This window comes from Corvus cornix, chromosome 2 (genome assembly GCF_000738735.6).
Source record: "Corvus cornix cornix isolate S_Up_H32 chromosome 2, ASM73873v5, whole genome shotgun sequence".
NCBI lineage: Eukaryota > Metazoa > Chordata > Aves > Passeriformes > Corvidae > Corvus > Corvus cornix.
Window position 1 is genome coordinate 140,424,764 of NC_046333.1, and position 15,495 is coordinate 140,440,258.

General features: G+C 43.2%; 1 protein-coding gene across 1 annotated transcript in view; it reads right to left on the reverse strand.

Moving 5' to 3' along the window:
* Positions 1–8,601: 8,601 nt before the first annotated feature.
* Positions 8,602–15,495, reverse strand: part of EXT1 (exostosin glycosyltransferase 1) — a 178,477-nt gene continuing 171,583 nt past the window's right edge. Inside the window, exons 9-11 of the mRNA XM_010404830.3 lie at positions 12,759–12,919; positions 11,593–11,764; positions 8,602–9,068 (exon numbers count right to left, since the gene is read on the reverse strand). Coding sequence (XP_010403132.2) covers positions 8,883–9,068; positions 11,593–11,764; positions 12,759–12,919 — 519 coding nt within the window. The 3' untranslated portion in view covers positions 8,602–8,882. The remainder of the gene's footprint in view (positions 9,069–11,592; positions 11,765–12,758; positions 12,920–15,495) is intronic.

Consider the following 15,495-nt stretch of genomic DNA (forward strand, 5'->3'; position numbering starts at 1 on the left):
ACTGCCTTTTTAAGGGAAAGCAGAGGACTGTATTTTCCTGGCAGCCTTTCACAAGGCTAAGTTCACATTGTGAATGTGCATTGTTATCTAGCACTATCAAGACATCACTGGATAAAAAGGTATTTTAACTTCATGTTTTGAAAGTCTAATTCTGGCCTTTCTTGGACTGAAAACAATCCATTGTCTTCAACATAAGCAAGAGGGATTTACACCAATCAAAGCAAGAGGAAAATCCATTTTTTCCTGCTATACTGCCCTCCATTACTGTGTTTTAAATTCTTGGTTTTCAAATACAGTTTCAGGTCCTCTTAATTTGTCCATTTTCATACTGTCTTCCCAGCTCCCTTATGCTCCTTCAGTGGTAGCAATATTGTGTATAGGGCAGTCATATACACCTTATCTACTGCATTGTGCAGCTCCACAGAAGGTTTAGGTGATGAGACTGTAAAATGGGGCAGATTTTCAGAAAAAGACCCACCCTCGTATCCACACAGCAAACCATGGTGGAATTAAAAACGGAACATTTTGAAAGATCTGGCTGGAGTTATTGCAGGTATCTCTCCAAGTCACCATGGTCTAAATGAACTAGATGATCTTTAATGTCTCTCCCAAACCGGACCATTCTATGATTCTATGAAGATGTCCTAACAGACCCTAAACTTCTTCTAGGAACATAGGACCTTTTCAGTCATCTACAGGGTTACCAAATGAAAACCCCCCTGGGGCTGCCACAGACCTCACGATGCTTAATGCAAGGATCCATTTTAGAAACAAAGAAAACTCAAAATGTATCTCTCAGTTGACAGCAATTGATTTGTGGTTGTTTTGTGATAGTGAATGGGACCTGATTCTGTGTAGAGGGGAAGGGAGGAATTTGAGGGAAAATATTTTACAGGCTCAAAATTATCATTTCTGCTGCAATTTTGAGAAAGTGTTGTATCTTATTTTTTTGCAACCATTACCTCAGCAGTTTCTGTTAACACTACATTCTTCTTGTGATATCTCAGAAATGGCTTTAACTTGCATTTTCTGGAAATAAATACAGCTGTTCCTTAATTTGCTTCACCACCACCAACCAGCAAGACAATAGTTAATTACAGAAAGGAGACAGGTAAAAGCTCAAGCTGCACAGAGCAGCCACTGCAGCATGGAGTGCCCATCCAGCCTTAATGAGCAATAGAAATGCAGGTGACATGCAAATCCAGCTTCCCAGGACTAGCAGTACCTGGAGCTGGCAGCTCATAAAACCCGCACACAGCCCTGGAAGTCATGCAGGGAAATGAAGTGTGGAATAAACCACATCATGCAGTGCCTAGAATGTCACCTCACACAGCTCAAAATCTTGAGTAAAATCTGTTTCCCTCCGATAACATTGTGGATATGATTAGCTAACAGCTTTAGAAAGGGAAAGCAGACACTTGTTTCTTTTCTCTCTGCTAATCATCTATAAAAGAAAATAAAATAAGGCGCTGATCAGTGCCAACTCTCTTATCTACCTCCATTCAAGTGACAGCACAATGGGCTTCAGTGAGGTTGTTCAAAAAAGCTCTCAAGAGTGCATTCAAAGTTGAACTGATTATATGCTAAATATCTTGGGGCAGATCCTCGGTTCAGGTAAGGAAGCAAGGTCCCAGGGACTTCAGAGACGTGGCTTTGGTGTATTCCAGCTAAGAACAGTTTTTATTCCCAGTGTGGCAGGCTAGCAGGCAAAACTGACACCAGCCTGGGGATTTCCTCACTTAACACGTCAACACAGAGATCTCCAGTGGAGGTTTTACTTCCTTTACTGACCACATTTTTATACAGCAGAAATGAAGCAAGCACAAGTCTCCAAGGATCCTGTTCACCTGATCGCTTTTGGATTTGATCTCCACTGCCTGTGCAGGCTGCTGAGGGGCATACCACAACAGCAGGGGTTTGGCTGAGGTCAACATCGCACTTCTGAGGAGACTATCCCAGTTTTCTCCTTTACCCCATTTTGTTTCATATCACAGGGCTGCACTGGAGCCCACAAACTGGACCCTTTTCAGATGAAATAAAGCTGGAAAGGCCCAATGTGGACCTGACACACTCCATCCCCACATTTAAATCCCCACCTCCAAGGTAAGTATAGCATGAAAGTCAGGTTTCAGACTACAGCTCTACACCAGTCAGTCCATGCTAAATTCCAGTGGAGATGACAGCCTTCTGGTGGCTTCTACAGATGTAGCTACCTGCATTTAATCAAATTAATTCCACCCCAAGCTGTTTTGTATAAGTAACATAGCAACAACACAGAATTTGAGTGCTGAAGGAGTGGGAACACCGTTGTTGGATCATTTTCGGGGAACAGTTTGTGTTCATTTTTTGGCAGGGAAAAGCCCATAGCCAATATCAAACACCAGTTACTGTTGGGACGCTCTATTTTGAAGAAATCTGTAGTGGCACTGAAAACCAGGAGCAGAGCAGACTCACATCTTTCAACCTCTCCCCAAGATACATCAGTCTTCCACGACTGGCAGATCGGTTTTGTTGACAGTCTAAGGACTTCTCCGTGCTCTGGCAGTCTGAACCCCAGCAGGGATGAGGTCAGCCTGAGCATCTCTGACAGCAATAAACCAGTGACTGAGTCCTCAAATATGCAGGCCATGATCCTGGGCCCACTAGCATTATCAGGAGCTTTCCCAGTGTGGGATTCATCCAACCAGATGTTGGCACCTGTGCTGCAGATCCTGCAATTGATGTGCTTGTACCATAAGCAGAGAGAAACCAGCATATGTGAGGCACAACTTACCTCATGCTAAAGCCCATGTCCGGAACAGGTGAGGAGGATAATCCCCAGCAGTTGTTTGTTCTGTTTGTTGGCTGTGCAGGGAGACAGCAAGGCCCAGCTCTGACAGAGAGAGAGGAGTGCTTTGTGCACATCTGGAGTCAGGTGGGCTGAATGCAAACCCCGGTGACTGTGACAGGCTTCTGATACACCCCAGACAACAAACATGAGTCATAAATCAATATATCCTCAGCCTGCAGGGATCAGCCTTCAAAGGCCTCCAGGCTGGTGGAGTGATTATTTTTGCATTTACACATTACAGTGACTCCTTCTAAAAGTCACCATTCCTACCAATGACCGTGTCACAATGCAGGGACACTGTCCTGCTTTACACAAGTGACACAGACCGAAAGTTCTGCCCTCAGCTAAGACACCAAACACCTGTCAGCGTTGCTGGACTAGGACGCTGCATATACATGCTCCACCACATCTGTCAATGCAACAGAGACACAGGATATACACAGAGCCAATGCTCAGTTCAGGCTGAGGAGAAAGCAGATAAAGAGCCTTCCATTTAACTACTCCGAACTTGAGAAACGCGGCAATTGTGCTCCCAAATTTGCGTTCTCAAGAACCCAAGCAAGATTTGTTATTCTACCTTAAAAATAAGAACACACTGCAACAGAAATGTACGTCCTTTATTAACAACTTTTCAAAATAAATCTGAAGAAAAAAAGTCTTTGGTGACACTATCTATAAAAACAACCTATCTTAGATGGTAAACCTATGATGTTATACAGGTTAATGAAGTAAACCAAATTATATGGCTTTTAAATTTCTCATTCTCTCTTTTTCTCTCACTCACACATTTGCTTTAGGTTTAATTGCACCATGTTGTCAATAGTCAAACAAAGAGGGAGAAACACTTTAAAAAAGATGTGGTAGCACTATGAAAACATTGGTAATGCATTAGAAAATTTTTCTCAAAAATGTACATTTTATACAAAATAAGATTGTATTTTTGTTTGCTTTTTTGCTTTACATTTGCTGACCTAAGAATTCCCATTTCAGGTTTCCATTCTCATAATCCAAACACTATACATATTTTCTCTCAAAATAAATATACAGAATTATGTACAAGGTCTCAAGGCCCATTGGATCGTCACTAGCCCACTGTGAAATAATCACTAAAAACATTGTGAAAGAGTGGGAGGAAGCATCTCAAAGCATCTGATGAGTCCCACCCCCATGCCCCCCCCCCCCCCCCCAGTTTAACCCCTGCCTAATTCAACTCCCTCTAATTCAACTCCAACTTAAAAAATGTGTGTGAAGACGCTTAAAATAGTGGTATAAAGGCCAGCTTGACTTAGTTTTAAACAAGGGTGAGATGTACAGAATCTTGGAAGATGCAATTTTATTTCCAGCAGACACCAGCTAAGACCCTGCGTGGGGCAGGTCCCTTCTTGGAAGACCACAGGTCCATCCTGTGAAATCCCACTAACGCCAGGGAAATGGCTCTGCCAGGCTGATGCCCTTGAAGGCCACATTTCCAGAACAGACATCAGAGCCCACCCGGGAATAAAAGAAAAAAAAAGGAAAAAAAAGAGCAGACAACCAATCCACCCTTTGCTTTAAGAGGATGTTTAAGTGGAAGAATTAACAAATTGTTGTCAATCAGTAACAGACGTTATGGCAAACACTGAGTATTCCTTTAGTTTCAGTAGGGGGGGAGTGCGAAAGAGGAGGGCACAACATTTTACATTGGGCATGTAAAGATTTTTAAAAGATCTGAGTCTACATCTAGCTCTTTCTTTCATTGCTTAAAATGATGACTTCCATTCTCCAAACGACATCTTTTGGTAAATGAGCTATTTTAAAAGGCGCTCATTGGTGAAAGATTAATTTCTTTGCCAAAATTGGCTCTAAAAGAAAAACTGCAACCTGAAATTGATCAAATCCACAATGTTTTCCAATGGAAAAGATCAAAGCACTCAATAGCCATGCATTAGCACACCAGTGTGTTCACTATGAAATTATTACAAAACTTAAACATTCACATCTAGAAAAAGGTATGGTAATAATTAGCGATTCTCACAAAATAGAAAGAGGGCAAATAAAATCTTGTGCAGGTCCGAGGGACTGCAAAAAGTGCCAGGCACTTTCTGTCTTGGATGTTTGCCCCTATTTTTGTGTTGCGTTTTTCTCATGAAACCTTCCTCCAGCAATAGATCTCATTCAAAGTATAACGGGGAAGGGTTTCTTTTTTTTTTTTCCTTTAATAAATTCACTTAAAAATTCATCAGTTCTCCCAAACTCTAATCCCTACTTCTATTCTGTTTTAATGGCATGGATCTATTCACATTCATCCACCCATCTCACCCCTGATTAAATTAAGGTCAGTAACCTTTACAAAAGGCCACATGCGTAACACTCAGTCAAGTCATCAGGCATTCAAGTACCTGTAAAGTAAAGGCTAACATAGCCTGCTGTTAATGAAAAATAATAATTAAAAAAAGCCTACAAAAGGAGCAACAAGGAATGAACCTTGTTTCAGCACCATCTGAATTGGGAGAGGAGAAAAAAAAAGAATAAAGAACCATTAGCTTGCACCTAGGACATGTCAAAAGAGTGATTTCATTCACTAAGGAAACAACACAGCTCTGTCCAACACAGGTAAACATAGGAGGCTTTGCTTGCTGTCCTTAGGAGCACTGGTCAGTGATGGCCACAGTGAGCGTAGCACACTGAGTCTCTGAGCTGGGCGTGTCCAGCTCTTCCCCTGGGCCCCAGGGCCGTGGACACAGAGACCGACGGCCGCTCTCGAGACTGGCCATGAGGGACATTCTTTCCCAGCAAGACAACTACACCCGGGTAACACACGGCAAAGAGAAATGCTCCTACCTATCCACATCCCTTCTGGAGCTAAGCCTTCCATTGTTACTTGTTTAATTAGCAATCAGTAAACACAAGGGGCCTCAAATCACACTGAGTGAGCTTTAGCACAGTCTCTTTCAGCCACCCCAAAAAGTGATGATAACAGAATGTCAAACAGCTTAAAAGCTTGGCTTGACTCACTGCACTCCAAAAATTGTTAGCTACTCCCTTTTTAACTAAAACTCCAACCCATGTGCCCCCAAACAGCATTTACTAAAAGTCAAGCAGAATTGTAATTCTTGTTTTAGTATGGGCCCCTCTTGGTGGCTACAGACCAGTGACTGCTTCCCAGAGGTGCAGATGTGCTTGTGGACATGGGTGCTCACCCACCTGCACATGGCACATGAGCAAAACATGAGCCCTGCAAACCTCATCCAGTGTTTGGCACATTCTCCAAAAAGCGAGTCTAAGGAGAAGGTCTATTCCAGTCCTTGAACAAGCTACCTGATCTCCAAGAGAAAAACTGTCATGGGAGTCACTGAGCCATTCACTCTGGAAAATCATTCACTCTGGATTTCACCTTCCCATGCAGATCAGCAAACACAGACCTGAAAGCACAGGGAAGCGATGTTCAGATTCTTACAATATGTGGGGAGTGAATTAGCAGCTCACCCTACACAGATTGAAATATATCCTGCTCCCCTTCCCTCCCTGGCCCTGCCTACCTACTGCTGCCTCTTTATATTTCTCTCCACATGCTGATTTAACTCTCTAAAATGGTATTAGAAAAATCCAGTAAATCCCTGGACACTTTTCCATGAGTTTAGAGAGTTGAATGGGCTTACAGAAGCATCTGGTGGCCACCACCACGGCGGAAGGTGTCAGGTGAGACTGCATGGTAAGGGACTGGGAGAGCAACAGGAATGGAGGGAAAAGTGGCACCTCTTCCTTTCAGCAGTGTAAGTCACTAGCTGCAGTCTCACATGTTTTGGCAGATTCATTTAAAGATTTGGTTCAGATTTACAAGGGCACGTAGTGATAGGACAAGGGGTAATGGTTTTAAACTGAAAGAGGGTAGATTTAGATCAGATATCAGGAAGAAATTCTTTACTGTGAGGGTGGTGACACACTGGAACAGGTTGCCCAGAACACACTGGAGGTATCCAAGGCCAGGCTGGATGGGGCTCTGGGAAACCTGGTCTAGTGGAAGATGTCCCTGCCCGTGGCAGGGGGGTTGGAACTAGATGATTTTCAAGATCCCTTCCAACCCAAATCATTCTATGACTCTAAAACAAAATGTCAGGAACCTGATGGTCCTGCCCTAACTCAATGTGCTCTGTTCAAATATTGCAATACATATGCAAAGCAAAGCACTCTCGGCAAGTCTTTACATGTCAGGTTGCATATAACATTTAGTAACACATACTTTTCACTTTTACAGCACCTTTCAGTTTAGGGATAATGACCTTATCAGCAAGAGAAATTATTTAGGCTTCATAGCATTCTCTCTACAACCAGTAACTATTACTTTTACAAAGGAGGAAACTGAGGCATGCCCTGGTTACGGGAGTTGCTTAAAGCTGCAATATTAAATTGGTGCCTGAGCCTGAATGAAACAGGTGATAATTCTGGTCCAATTACTCTTCATCCCTACTAGATGGGACTGGTAGTGACTGAAGAGTCACTACTCTTCATCCCTGCTACCAGATTGCCTGCTTACAAAGAAATGAGGTATAGAAAGGCTTGCTGGTCTTCTGGGCATCGGCACTAAACCCTCTTGCTGTGACTTTAACGGAGCTCCTTTTGGGGTGGCAATAATTACGGAGCACCCCAAATGCAACTCATCAAAATGTGAGAGCTCAAAACATTTTTAAAGTGCTTATTTTCTTAGCAAATTGGAATGGCATCTTCCTGACCCGAATCACTGCTTCTGTTTTCATTCTTCAATGTAAAGAAACACATAAATAAACAAAGGACTACAAAGAAATAAACAATTGGAATATTTCAATTTAAAAATACTTGTATTTCAAATGCTGAAACCATTTTGGAGCATGAGCAGCACTCGTATTTCAGAAGCACATTTTTGTGTGTTACCCTGCCCCAAGCATGCCTGGGAACACCACTGCTGCCAGGACCCCGTGTCTGACCATACACTTTACTTCAGGTGTCAGACCTCCATGAGGGAATTTCTCTATATAGTTGCACTTCCAAAAAAAAAAAAAAAAAAAGAGAGAAGAGAGAAGCCCATGCTTTGATTTGGAATAAGCCAGTTTGTTACAGGCCAAATTCCTGCACTGCACACTGCAAGCACCAACATGCTTTCTTGCTTTCCGTCAACACCCCTTTTACCCTCAGAACAAAGCTACATCTGGATGTTTAGCTGCCAAGTGGCACCGCTGCCAGCAGCAGGGACTTGTGCAGGCTCTGGGTGTCCCACAGGACCACCATGCCAGCCATGCTGACTGCCCTGGGGAGCTCTGCCATCCATGGGCAGGGACAGTCAGGACGTGCCTCTCCAAGCACAACACACTCACACGTGGCTCCACAGCCCTGCTGTGCATGCTTGTCCCTGTGCTCCATGTCACTGGTTTGCTCCTCCACAGTAATGCTCCTTTCTCCCTTCAAGGCAAGGCTGATTGCCTTTAAAACAGGGGTCTCCAACCAGAAGGATCTACCCTCTCATCTGGTTCCTTGGCAGTTCTCCAGTTTTCCAGCTGTCCAAAGGAGTTATGCTCCTTAGTGGCTCCACAGTGACTACTACTGGCTTGGGGAAAACAGGAAAAAAAGTCAGTAGTAAATGAGAAATATTAATACTTCAGTTCTGTCCTGTTTGTGCTCAGTTTGTTTCTGAACCTGTATTTTCTCCCAGTGAGATTCCAGCGTTTAACTGTGCAGGGAAAAAGGAATGAAAATTGCATTGACAATCAAATGCATAAAGGAAAGAAATGGCAGCTCTGAAATATTCACAACCAACACAATTTTGATTAAAGAAAGAACTCTGTTTTTAATAGGGGTTTTTTTTGATCATTAAAAAAGTTTAAACCTGCATAGCAATCATTTCAAAAATAATTATTTAATGTTCCATAATGAAACTGTACACGACCTAGTCTCAGCGACAGCAGCCTGCCGGCAGTTCGGCGCAGTCCGGAGCAGCGGGCCCTGGCACCGGGATGTGGCTGGCGGGGGTGGGCGCTCGCTGTTGGCGGCACTGTCTGGCTCCCACACGGGTGAGGGCGGCTCGGCCCCCTCAGCAGCGTCCTCAGAGTCGTTCAATGTCTCGGTACTTCTTCCTCAGGATGGAGACCTGGTCTTTAAAGAGGACAGGGTCGAGCCTCATCTGCGAGTGGATCAGCGGCATATAGCCAAACCAGCTGGCAAAAGTGTTCATGCAGCTCTGCCGCTGGGCAAAGTGGTCAGGGTCGGCCCAGCGAGAGGCCCGGGACGTCTGTGAGGAGAGGAGAGCAGAGATCAGAGTCGGCCTTGGCACATAGGATGGCAGGAAAGGTGGGAGCTGGGCCAGGCAGACACCATGGTGCCCAGCTGTGCCAGGGCTCAGGAGCACGTGGCTCTGTGGCGGCTGGAATCTGCTCGGGGGGCTCAAAGAGGGGGAAGGACACCCTGCCCACAGCAGATCCAGTTGTGGTGAGCTGGACAACCCTGACTTCCCAAAGAGAGAAGAGGGCAGGGCTACATGGAGACTTGAGTTCAACCACGAGCCAGCCTGGGGAGCATAACACCCACAAGCAGCCCTCCCAAATCTTGCCAGCGCTCTACTTCAGCCTATCCCTCACTCTTCTCTTCAAACCCTCCAGCTATTTCAGAGATAAAAGTTCTTAAAAACCACCAGGAAAAAAAGAAGGCCACTGCTTTGAAGCAGAGGTAAACACCCAAGCCCAGGCCAGCTGCTGCCCACGGTCTTCAGCTGTAGGAGGAAAACAATTATTCAGGGTTAAACCTGCAATTTTGCAGATCAGATCTGCAGAAATTTATACATAAGTAATTTCAACCAGCTTGTAACTGAGTAGAAGTCCTTATGTGCTTGGCATTACTCGTGTGTGTAGATGCCCTGCAGTGAAAAGCAAGGTGCTTCCAGGAATCCCACTGGCCAAGGCCACTGCATCAGACAGCACTGTCTCACAGACACAAAAAATGAACTGGAGCCCCACACTGTATCATATTAAACTCTGACCCAAGGAAAACACCATGGTCTTCGACTGTATACATGCAAAATATTCTGGCCTCATTTTCCAAAGTTCAGGGCAGCTGTAATCCCTGTGGAAGTCCATTGAAACCCAGCAGCACTGGAAAAAAAAGGCCCTAGCAGCTTTAAAGCTGTTATTATTCTTTATCTGTACCTAACGAACATTTATGAACAAAAAACTATTATTTAAGATAAAGTATGAATGCTGAGAACCTAGGGGTTTTTTGTGCCACTTCCCATGCATCTCTCTATAGCACTTAAGTTTCCACTATACTTTAAAAACAAATACAAATTCATGAAGTCAAAGGATGTAAATTAAAGCATGAAGAAACAGATAAAGTCAGGGACTTGCCAAATGACTGTGGAACCAGACCTGATCTTGGTCCAAGGCCTGTCCAGTTTAGCTCAAGTGGTAGGTTATAATGTGCATTGATTACAGCCTCCCGAGTATACAGTGCGACTAAAGAGCAAGTAAAAGCTTGTTGCTACAGGATTATAGCAGACATTTTGGCCATTAACACTGAATTTCCATATGACTATTCATCTCTGTCACAACACTGAGGTTATGTTAATTTTTTATTTGTCTTTCAAGGAATTATGAACATGGTCCATTACATTTCCCAAAGCTGCAGGAACAACTTGTCTTTAGGAGAGAGTTATAGTTCATGGCTGACTCGAGTCACCTGTGCTGTAAGATGAAAAATGAATGCTCAGGCTTTGCCAAACAGCCAAAGCACAGCCCTGTGGAGAGTTGAAGCTGAAACTGGAAGCAATAGATACGTTCTGGATGGCACCTTCCTGTCCACAGAAGGTCTCTTGGGCACCCGGATGAGTGAGAATTGCTGAATGCTACCAGTGCTACCAATACTTCAGGTGCAAGCACATTGACATACAGGTAATGGAGTTTACAAACTGGCATGGCCACTCCCCAGTCAAAGATCCAAGTAATGTTACCAAGAGAAAATGTGAGGGGAAAACAGAGGGCCCCTTCTTTCACCTGCCCCATATTAATCATGGTACTGTTTGCACTGAGAGCATAGACACTGTGGCAGCACAGATGGGAGGCTGCTCGGGACTTGCAGGTTTTGCAGGACTTGCTATTGCCCTCACTGTTCTCTCATACAGGGTAGTAGGACAACTGTCCCCACGTTATGATGTATCCTTGTTACTAGAGGTACGTCTGCAATGACAAAAGGCTTAGCTAGCAGCTGGAAGAGGACCTAAAGCAAGCACTTCATGGCTGCTAGTGGGCGATGTGGGACAAAATGTTCCCTGTGGGGAAAAAATACTTGCATATCACAAACTATCTCAGTTGTGACAGTTCAATGTCAGTGCTTGAATCACACTATATAATTTAAAATAGCACAGGGACAGCCTGGTACATTATATTAATTAATAATAATAAAAAGTAGAAAATCTGTCTAGAATTTATTTATGCTTCTAGCATTCCATGCCTAGGCCTTAGGTATAGAAAACTTAATTAGAAAATGAGAGTTTAACTGAAATTCAGTCACCACAACCATCAGTTCCAGGAGCTTGGGATCACCATGAATAACACAGTGAGAAAATTATGAAGGGAAGCAGCACACACAGATGTTCGCCATTTTCCTTTTTCTTCATTATAATAAACATATCTAAAGTCTATTTACAGTTCTGCTAAACTAAAAACTGCAAAAATATTTGACAGAATTGTATCACTCTGTAAGCCTAACCTAGAAGTGGACTTGTTACTACATTCCAATTGCTGAAACATGCTGTGATTACATACCTGTCCCATCATGGTCTCCTTATACTGTTTTTTCTGTGTTACTTTGATTGGAGGCAATTTTGTCACGGCTGACACCAAAAAATTCATTAGAATGTCCTCACAATTGGCCAGTTGGTCCACCATATTCTTTAGGCTGGCAGGCAGGTAATGAGTGTACAGGTAGTGATAATATCTGGAAACCAACAGCAGTGTTATTAATACAAGTCACTGGGCTTTCAGGTATCACAAGCTCCAGGAAATTTCTATCTCATTTGAGACACAAGTTTTGTACTCAACTCCCAATATACCAATTCCCTTCTTTGGTCTCACCCTCTGACAAGAAGGGAAAACAAATCAGTTTCTCATCAAGACAGAGAAAGGAGAAACAGAACATGAGCCTTTTTTGCAACCAGGTTGAAAGAAACAGTGTGGGCCTAAGCATCAAGATAATGGACAAGTAGGAAGGAGAGCCCCACAGTGCTATAATGTTATAGACAACACCGATGAATTCATCCTCCATATTTTCTTTCCAAACTGTTCAGCTGGAAAGAACTCTACTAAAACTGCCCTACTGCTGTTCTTTTATTGCTGAAATTACTCTCCTTTGGGTCTATACCATTCCCTGTGGATGGTCTTCTCCTTCTCAAGGATGTGGATTAGAGACTCCAGAATTTTCTCTTTCTTTAAATGTAGAGAGGATTTTGGTCTGCTGAAGTTCTAATACATGGGTTTTCTCCAACATGCTGCAATATGCTGAGCTGTGACATGCCCATTGTACTACATTTCTAGGGTAGCCAGAAGACTTTGCAGTCTGCAGCTGTCAGCCAACACACACTCAGAGCTGGTCTGGAAGTAACCTCCTTTCTGCTACGCTACAGGCCATTCAGCCAAGCAGCTTAATGAATTCAGGAACTCTTTGAAGTGTGTAATTCCTGATGTTAAAAAGAGCAGTCTGACTGCCTCAAAACACAAGTGACTTCAAAGAGACCCAACAAGTGCAATAATGATTACCAGATCCCCAGAGCTAAACCAAGAACTTAAATTATTACCCCATAAAAAGTAGACCCACTTACTATCTTTCCATTTTTTTCCCTCCCCGGAAGAATGTTCTTCACACCCCACCCCCAACCCCTCTTTACTATTTTGTTTCATACAGAAGAAGGATAGCAGATGCTCTGGGTTCTTACTTGTGGTAAATAGCAGCTCCTGTCAATACCATGGAATAGTCATTAGTCCATTTGGAGGTATACCCCCACCTCTCCTTAGTGTTGTCCCAGAAGTGACTGCGTGCAGGGTACCCTACAATCCTCTCTGGAAAGCTCTGCCAAACTGTAAAGGCAAAATCCACCTGTGGACAAAGGTACAGGCCAAATGAATACCAAAACTGTTTCAACAAATGTCAACAAAACAAAATACTACCTTGCCACTAATTCGCAATTCAAAATCTTGGAACTGTTGCAAAACATTAATTCTGTGTATTCATCAGTAAATTAAAATGACTGCTTGACATTTTGCCCTATAATTATGCACATTTTAATGGTTCCTGTTAAAGGGAGTCTAGAGCATCACAGCATTACATTAACATTTTCAAGCTTGCCCTTTACATATCAAACCTTTTCAAGTTACAGAAAGAACGGGTGTAGGTGCATGTATTTTCACCACGATGCAACACCAAAGGATAATAGCCATGTGGAAACTGAAAGTTTTGCACATCTTTGTGCATGGCACCTACCATTTTATCACTGTTGACACAGAGTTTGGAAAATCAGCAGTCAAACGCTTTAAGTGGTAAAGGTGGCTCAGTGAGAATAAAACAGACACTCAGTGAGGAGTCCCTTTATATTTTCCAACTGTTTTGAGCTTTCTGAAGACCATGTTGGTCATACTTTTAAAACTGTCTATATGACCAAAAAAGGTTCAACATACAGCTTAATAAAGAGGAAGATAAAACTCCCATTTAGTTAAATGGCATAAGGAACCTAAACTTTAAGAAAAATGCTTTATATTGTAGGAGCCACACGAGCACGTCAAATGCTGCCAATGGCATTTTTTTTTTATTGTCTTGCTGTAATTATTTTAATAACTCAAATCTCTGAGAATTGAGACATGACAGAACATTGCTACCCCATCATCCTACCAAACAAAATCTGGTGCTTTTAGGAAAGGGATGATCGGGGTAGTTTGCAAAAGGATGGTCAGCATTATATTTGAAAAGAATTTGGTACAAATACATAAGGAAAGATTTTATCATTGGTTGGCAGTCCCTCCCCTTCAAATTACATTTTGGAGCTCAAGCTAGACTGAAATTTTGTAAGAGTTATACACAATTCTAATTGTCCTAGTCAAACCCAAAAAAAAAGAGGGCTTTGTTTCTGCACTGCACATTAGGTTCCCCTCAGTACCAGAGGGACCTAAACCTTTGCTCAAAAATGTTTGAAAAGCGTTCCAAGAATGCAAAGTTAAGGGTGTAGAGGTTAGATAAAGAATAGCTGCTCTGAGAACAGTCCCATTTTGTGTTGATTACTGTCAGACTTCTCACATTTGCAAGTGTTTTTATGAAACAGAAGAGTCGCACATGGACTGAAATACAAAGTCAGGGCCTGGTTATTTTCTTTAAAGTTGTTTCAAGGAATCTGAGGCCAACTAGAAAGACAATGTGCACAAACCAGTTACCGTTGTGATAGTTCTGATCTCATCCAAATCAATACCACATGAAAGAACTGGAGGGATTTTTTCCCTATAAAGGCCTTTCCCATAAAACGCGACATCTGTTTTCTCTAGAGAAGTATGAGAATCTCAAACTTTAATAAATAATAAAGCTGTTGCACCCAGTGCCCTCTCTTGTGCTTTCAACTATCTGCCCTTGCACTAGGGAGATGCACTAAAGCAACCACCCTAAGAGAAAACTCCCTTTATTAAAAAAGCCCCTCAGATCTCATCCTATGTAATTTCCAGCAGCACTGCCACTTTCAGCTGATCAGCAGGAAAATCCAACCAAGCTGGCAGTCTCTTAAACCTCTGCATCACAACCCACGCTGGTTTCTAATGACTTCCCACGCACACACCCCTCTGTGCGTGTGGAACAGCTCTTCTCACAGAACAGTTACGCACCGCCCTGTTGAGAATGGAAAACCTTTACTACGCCGAGATCGGACAGTCTGGAGGATGAGCTTGGTGACTGCTGCTCTCAATGGGATTATGATTGTCTTTGAACACGTTTCTAAATTACCTTTTCTGGGCCTTGAAGATGTGCCACAACAACCCTCCATGAGCAGCTAGTTTCAAAGGAAATGGCACATCACATTTGCGTAAGCTGTACCGTGGGGGAAGCGAAGCAATAGGGAGGCCCCCCACCTCTTCATGAAGAGCCACCAAGCAGAGCTGCTGGTGCTGGCACCTTGGCAGAGACATGCCGGAGCTGCAAGGTGGGTTCTAGCAACAGCTGGCCAGCTGGTTCTGTCTGCAGCATAGGGACCAGGGGGCTCATAGAGCAAATACCCACTGCACAAACACACAGGATCAGCTGCAAGTTGCTCACAGGAGCAACAAAGAAAACAAAGCAAAGCAACAAAGCCACAAAGAAAAGTGTAGGTTGTCTCACACAACAACAAGTATTTGTGCTTCAAAGTGTTTAGGGTAAAACACGGCCAAGCTGAATGAGAAACACTATTTATTTCATATGTTTCCCAGAAGCCTGAATTACTCTGAAGTTTGGAGGATGCCCAGTTAAAACAAAACAAAGCCCCAAATCCTCATGGAAGCCACAGGGTGGATTGCTGTAAATATGCCCTCAGTGCAATGAAGTCCCTTAGAGGTATTACCATGATCCCCAGGGCAGCTGAGATGGGACTCTTCATCCTAAGCAACAACCTTAGGAAGTCCAGCCCAAGGATAAATGCCTTTTATTGTTCTGGGGTTTCCTTG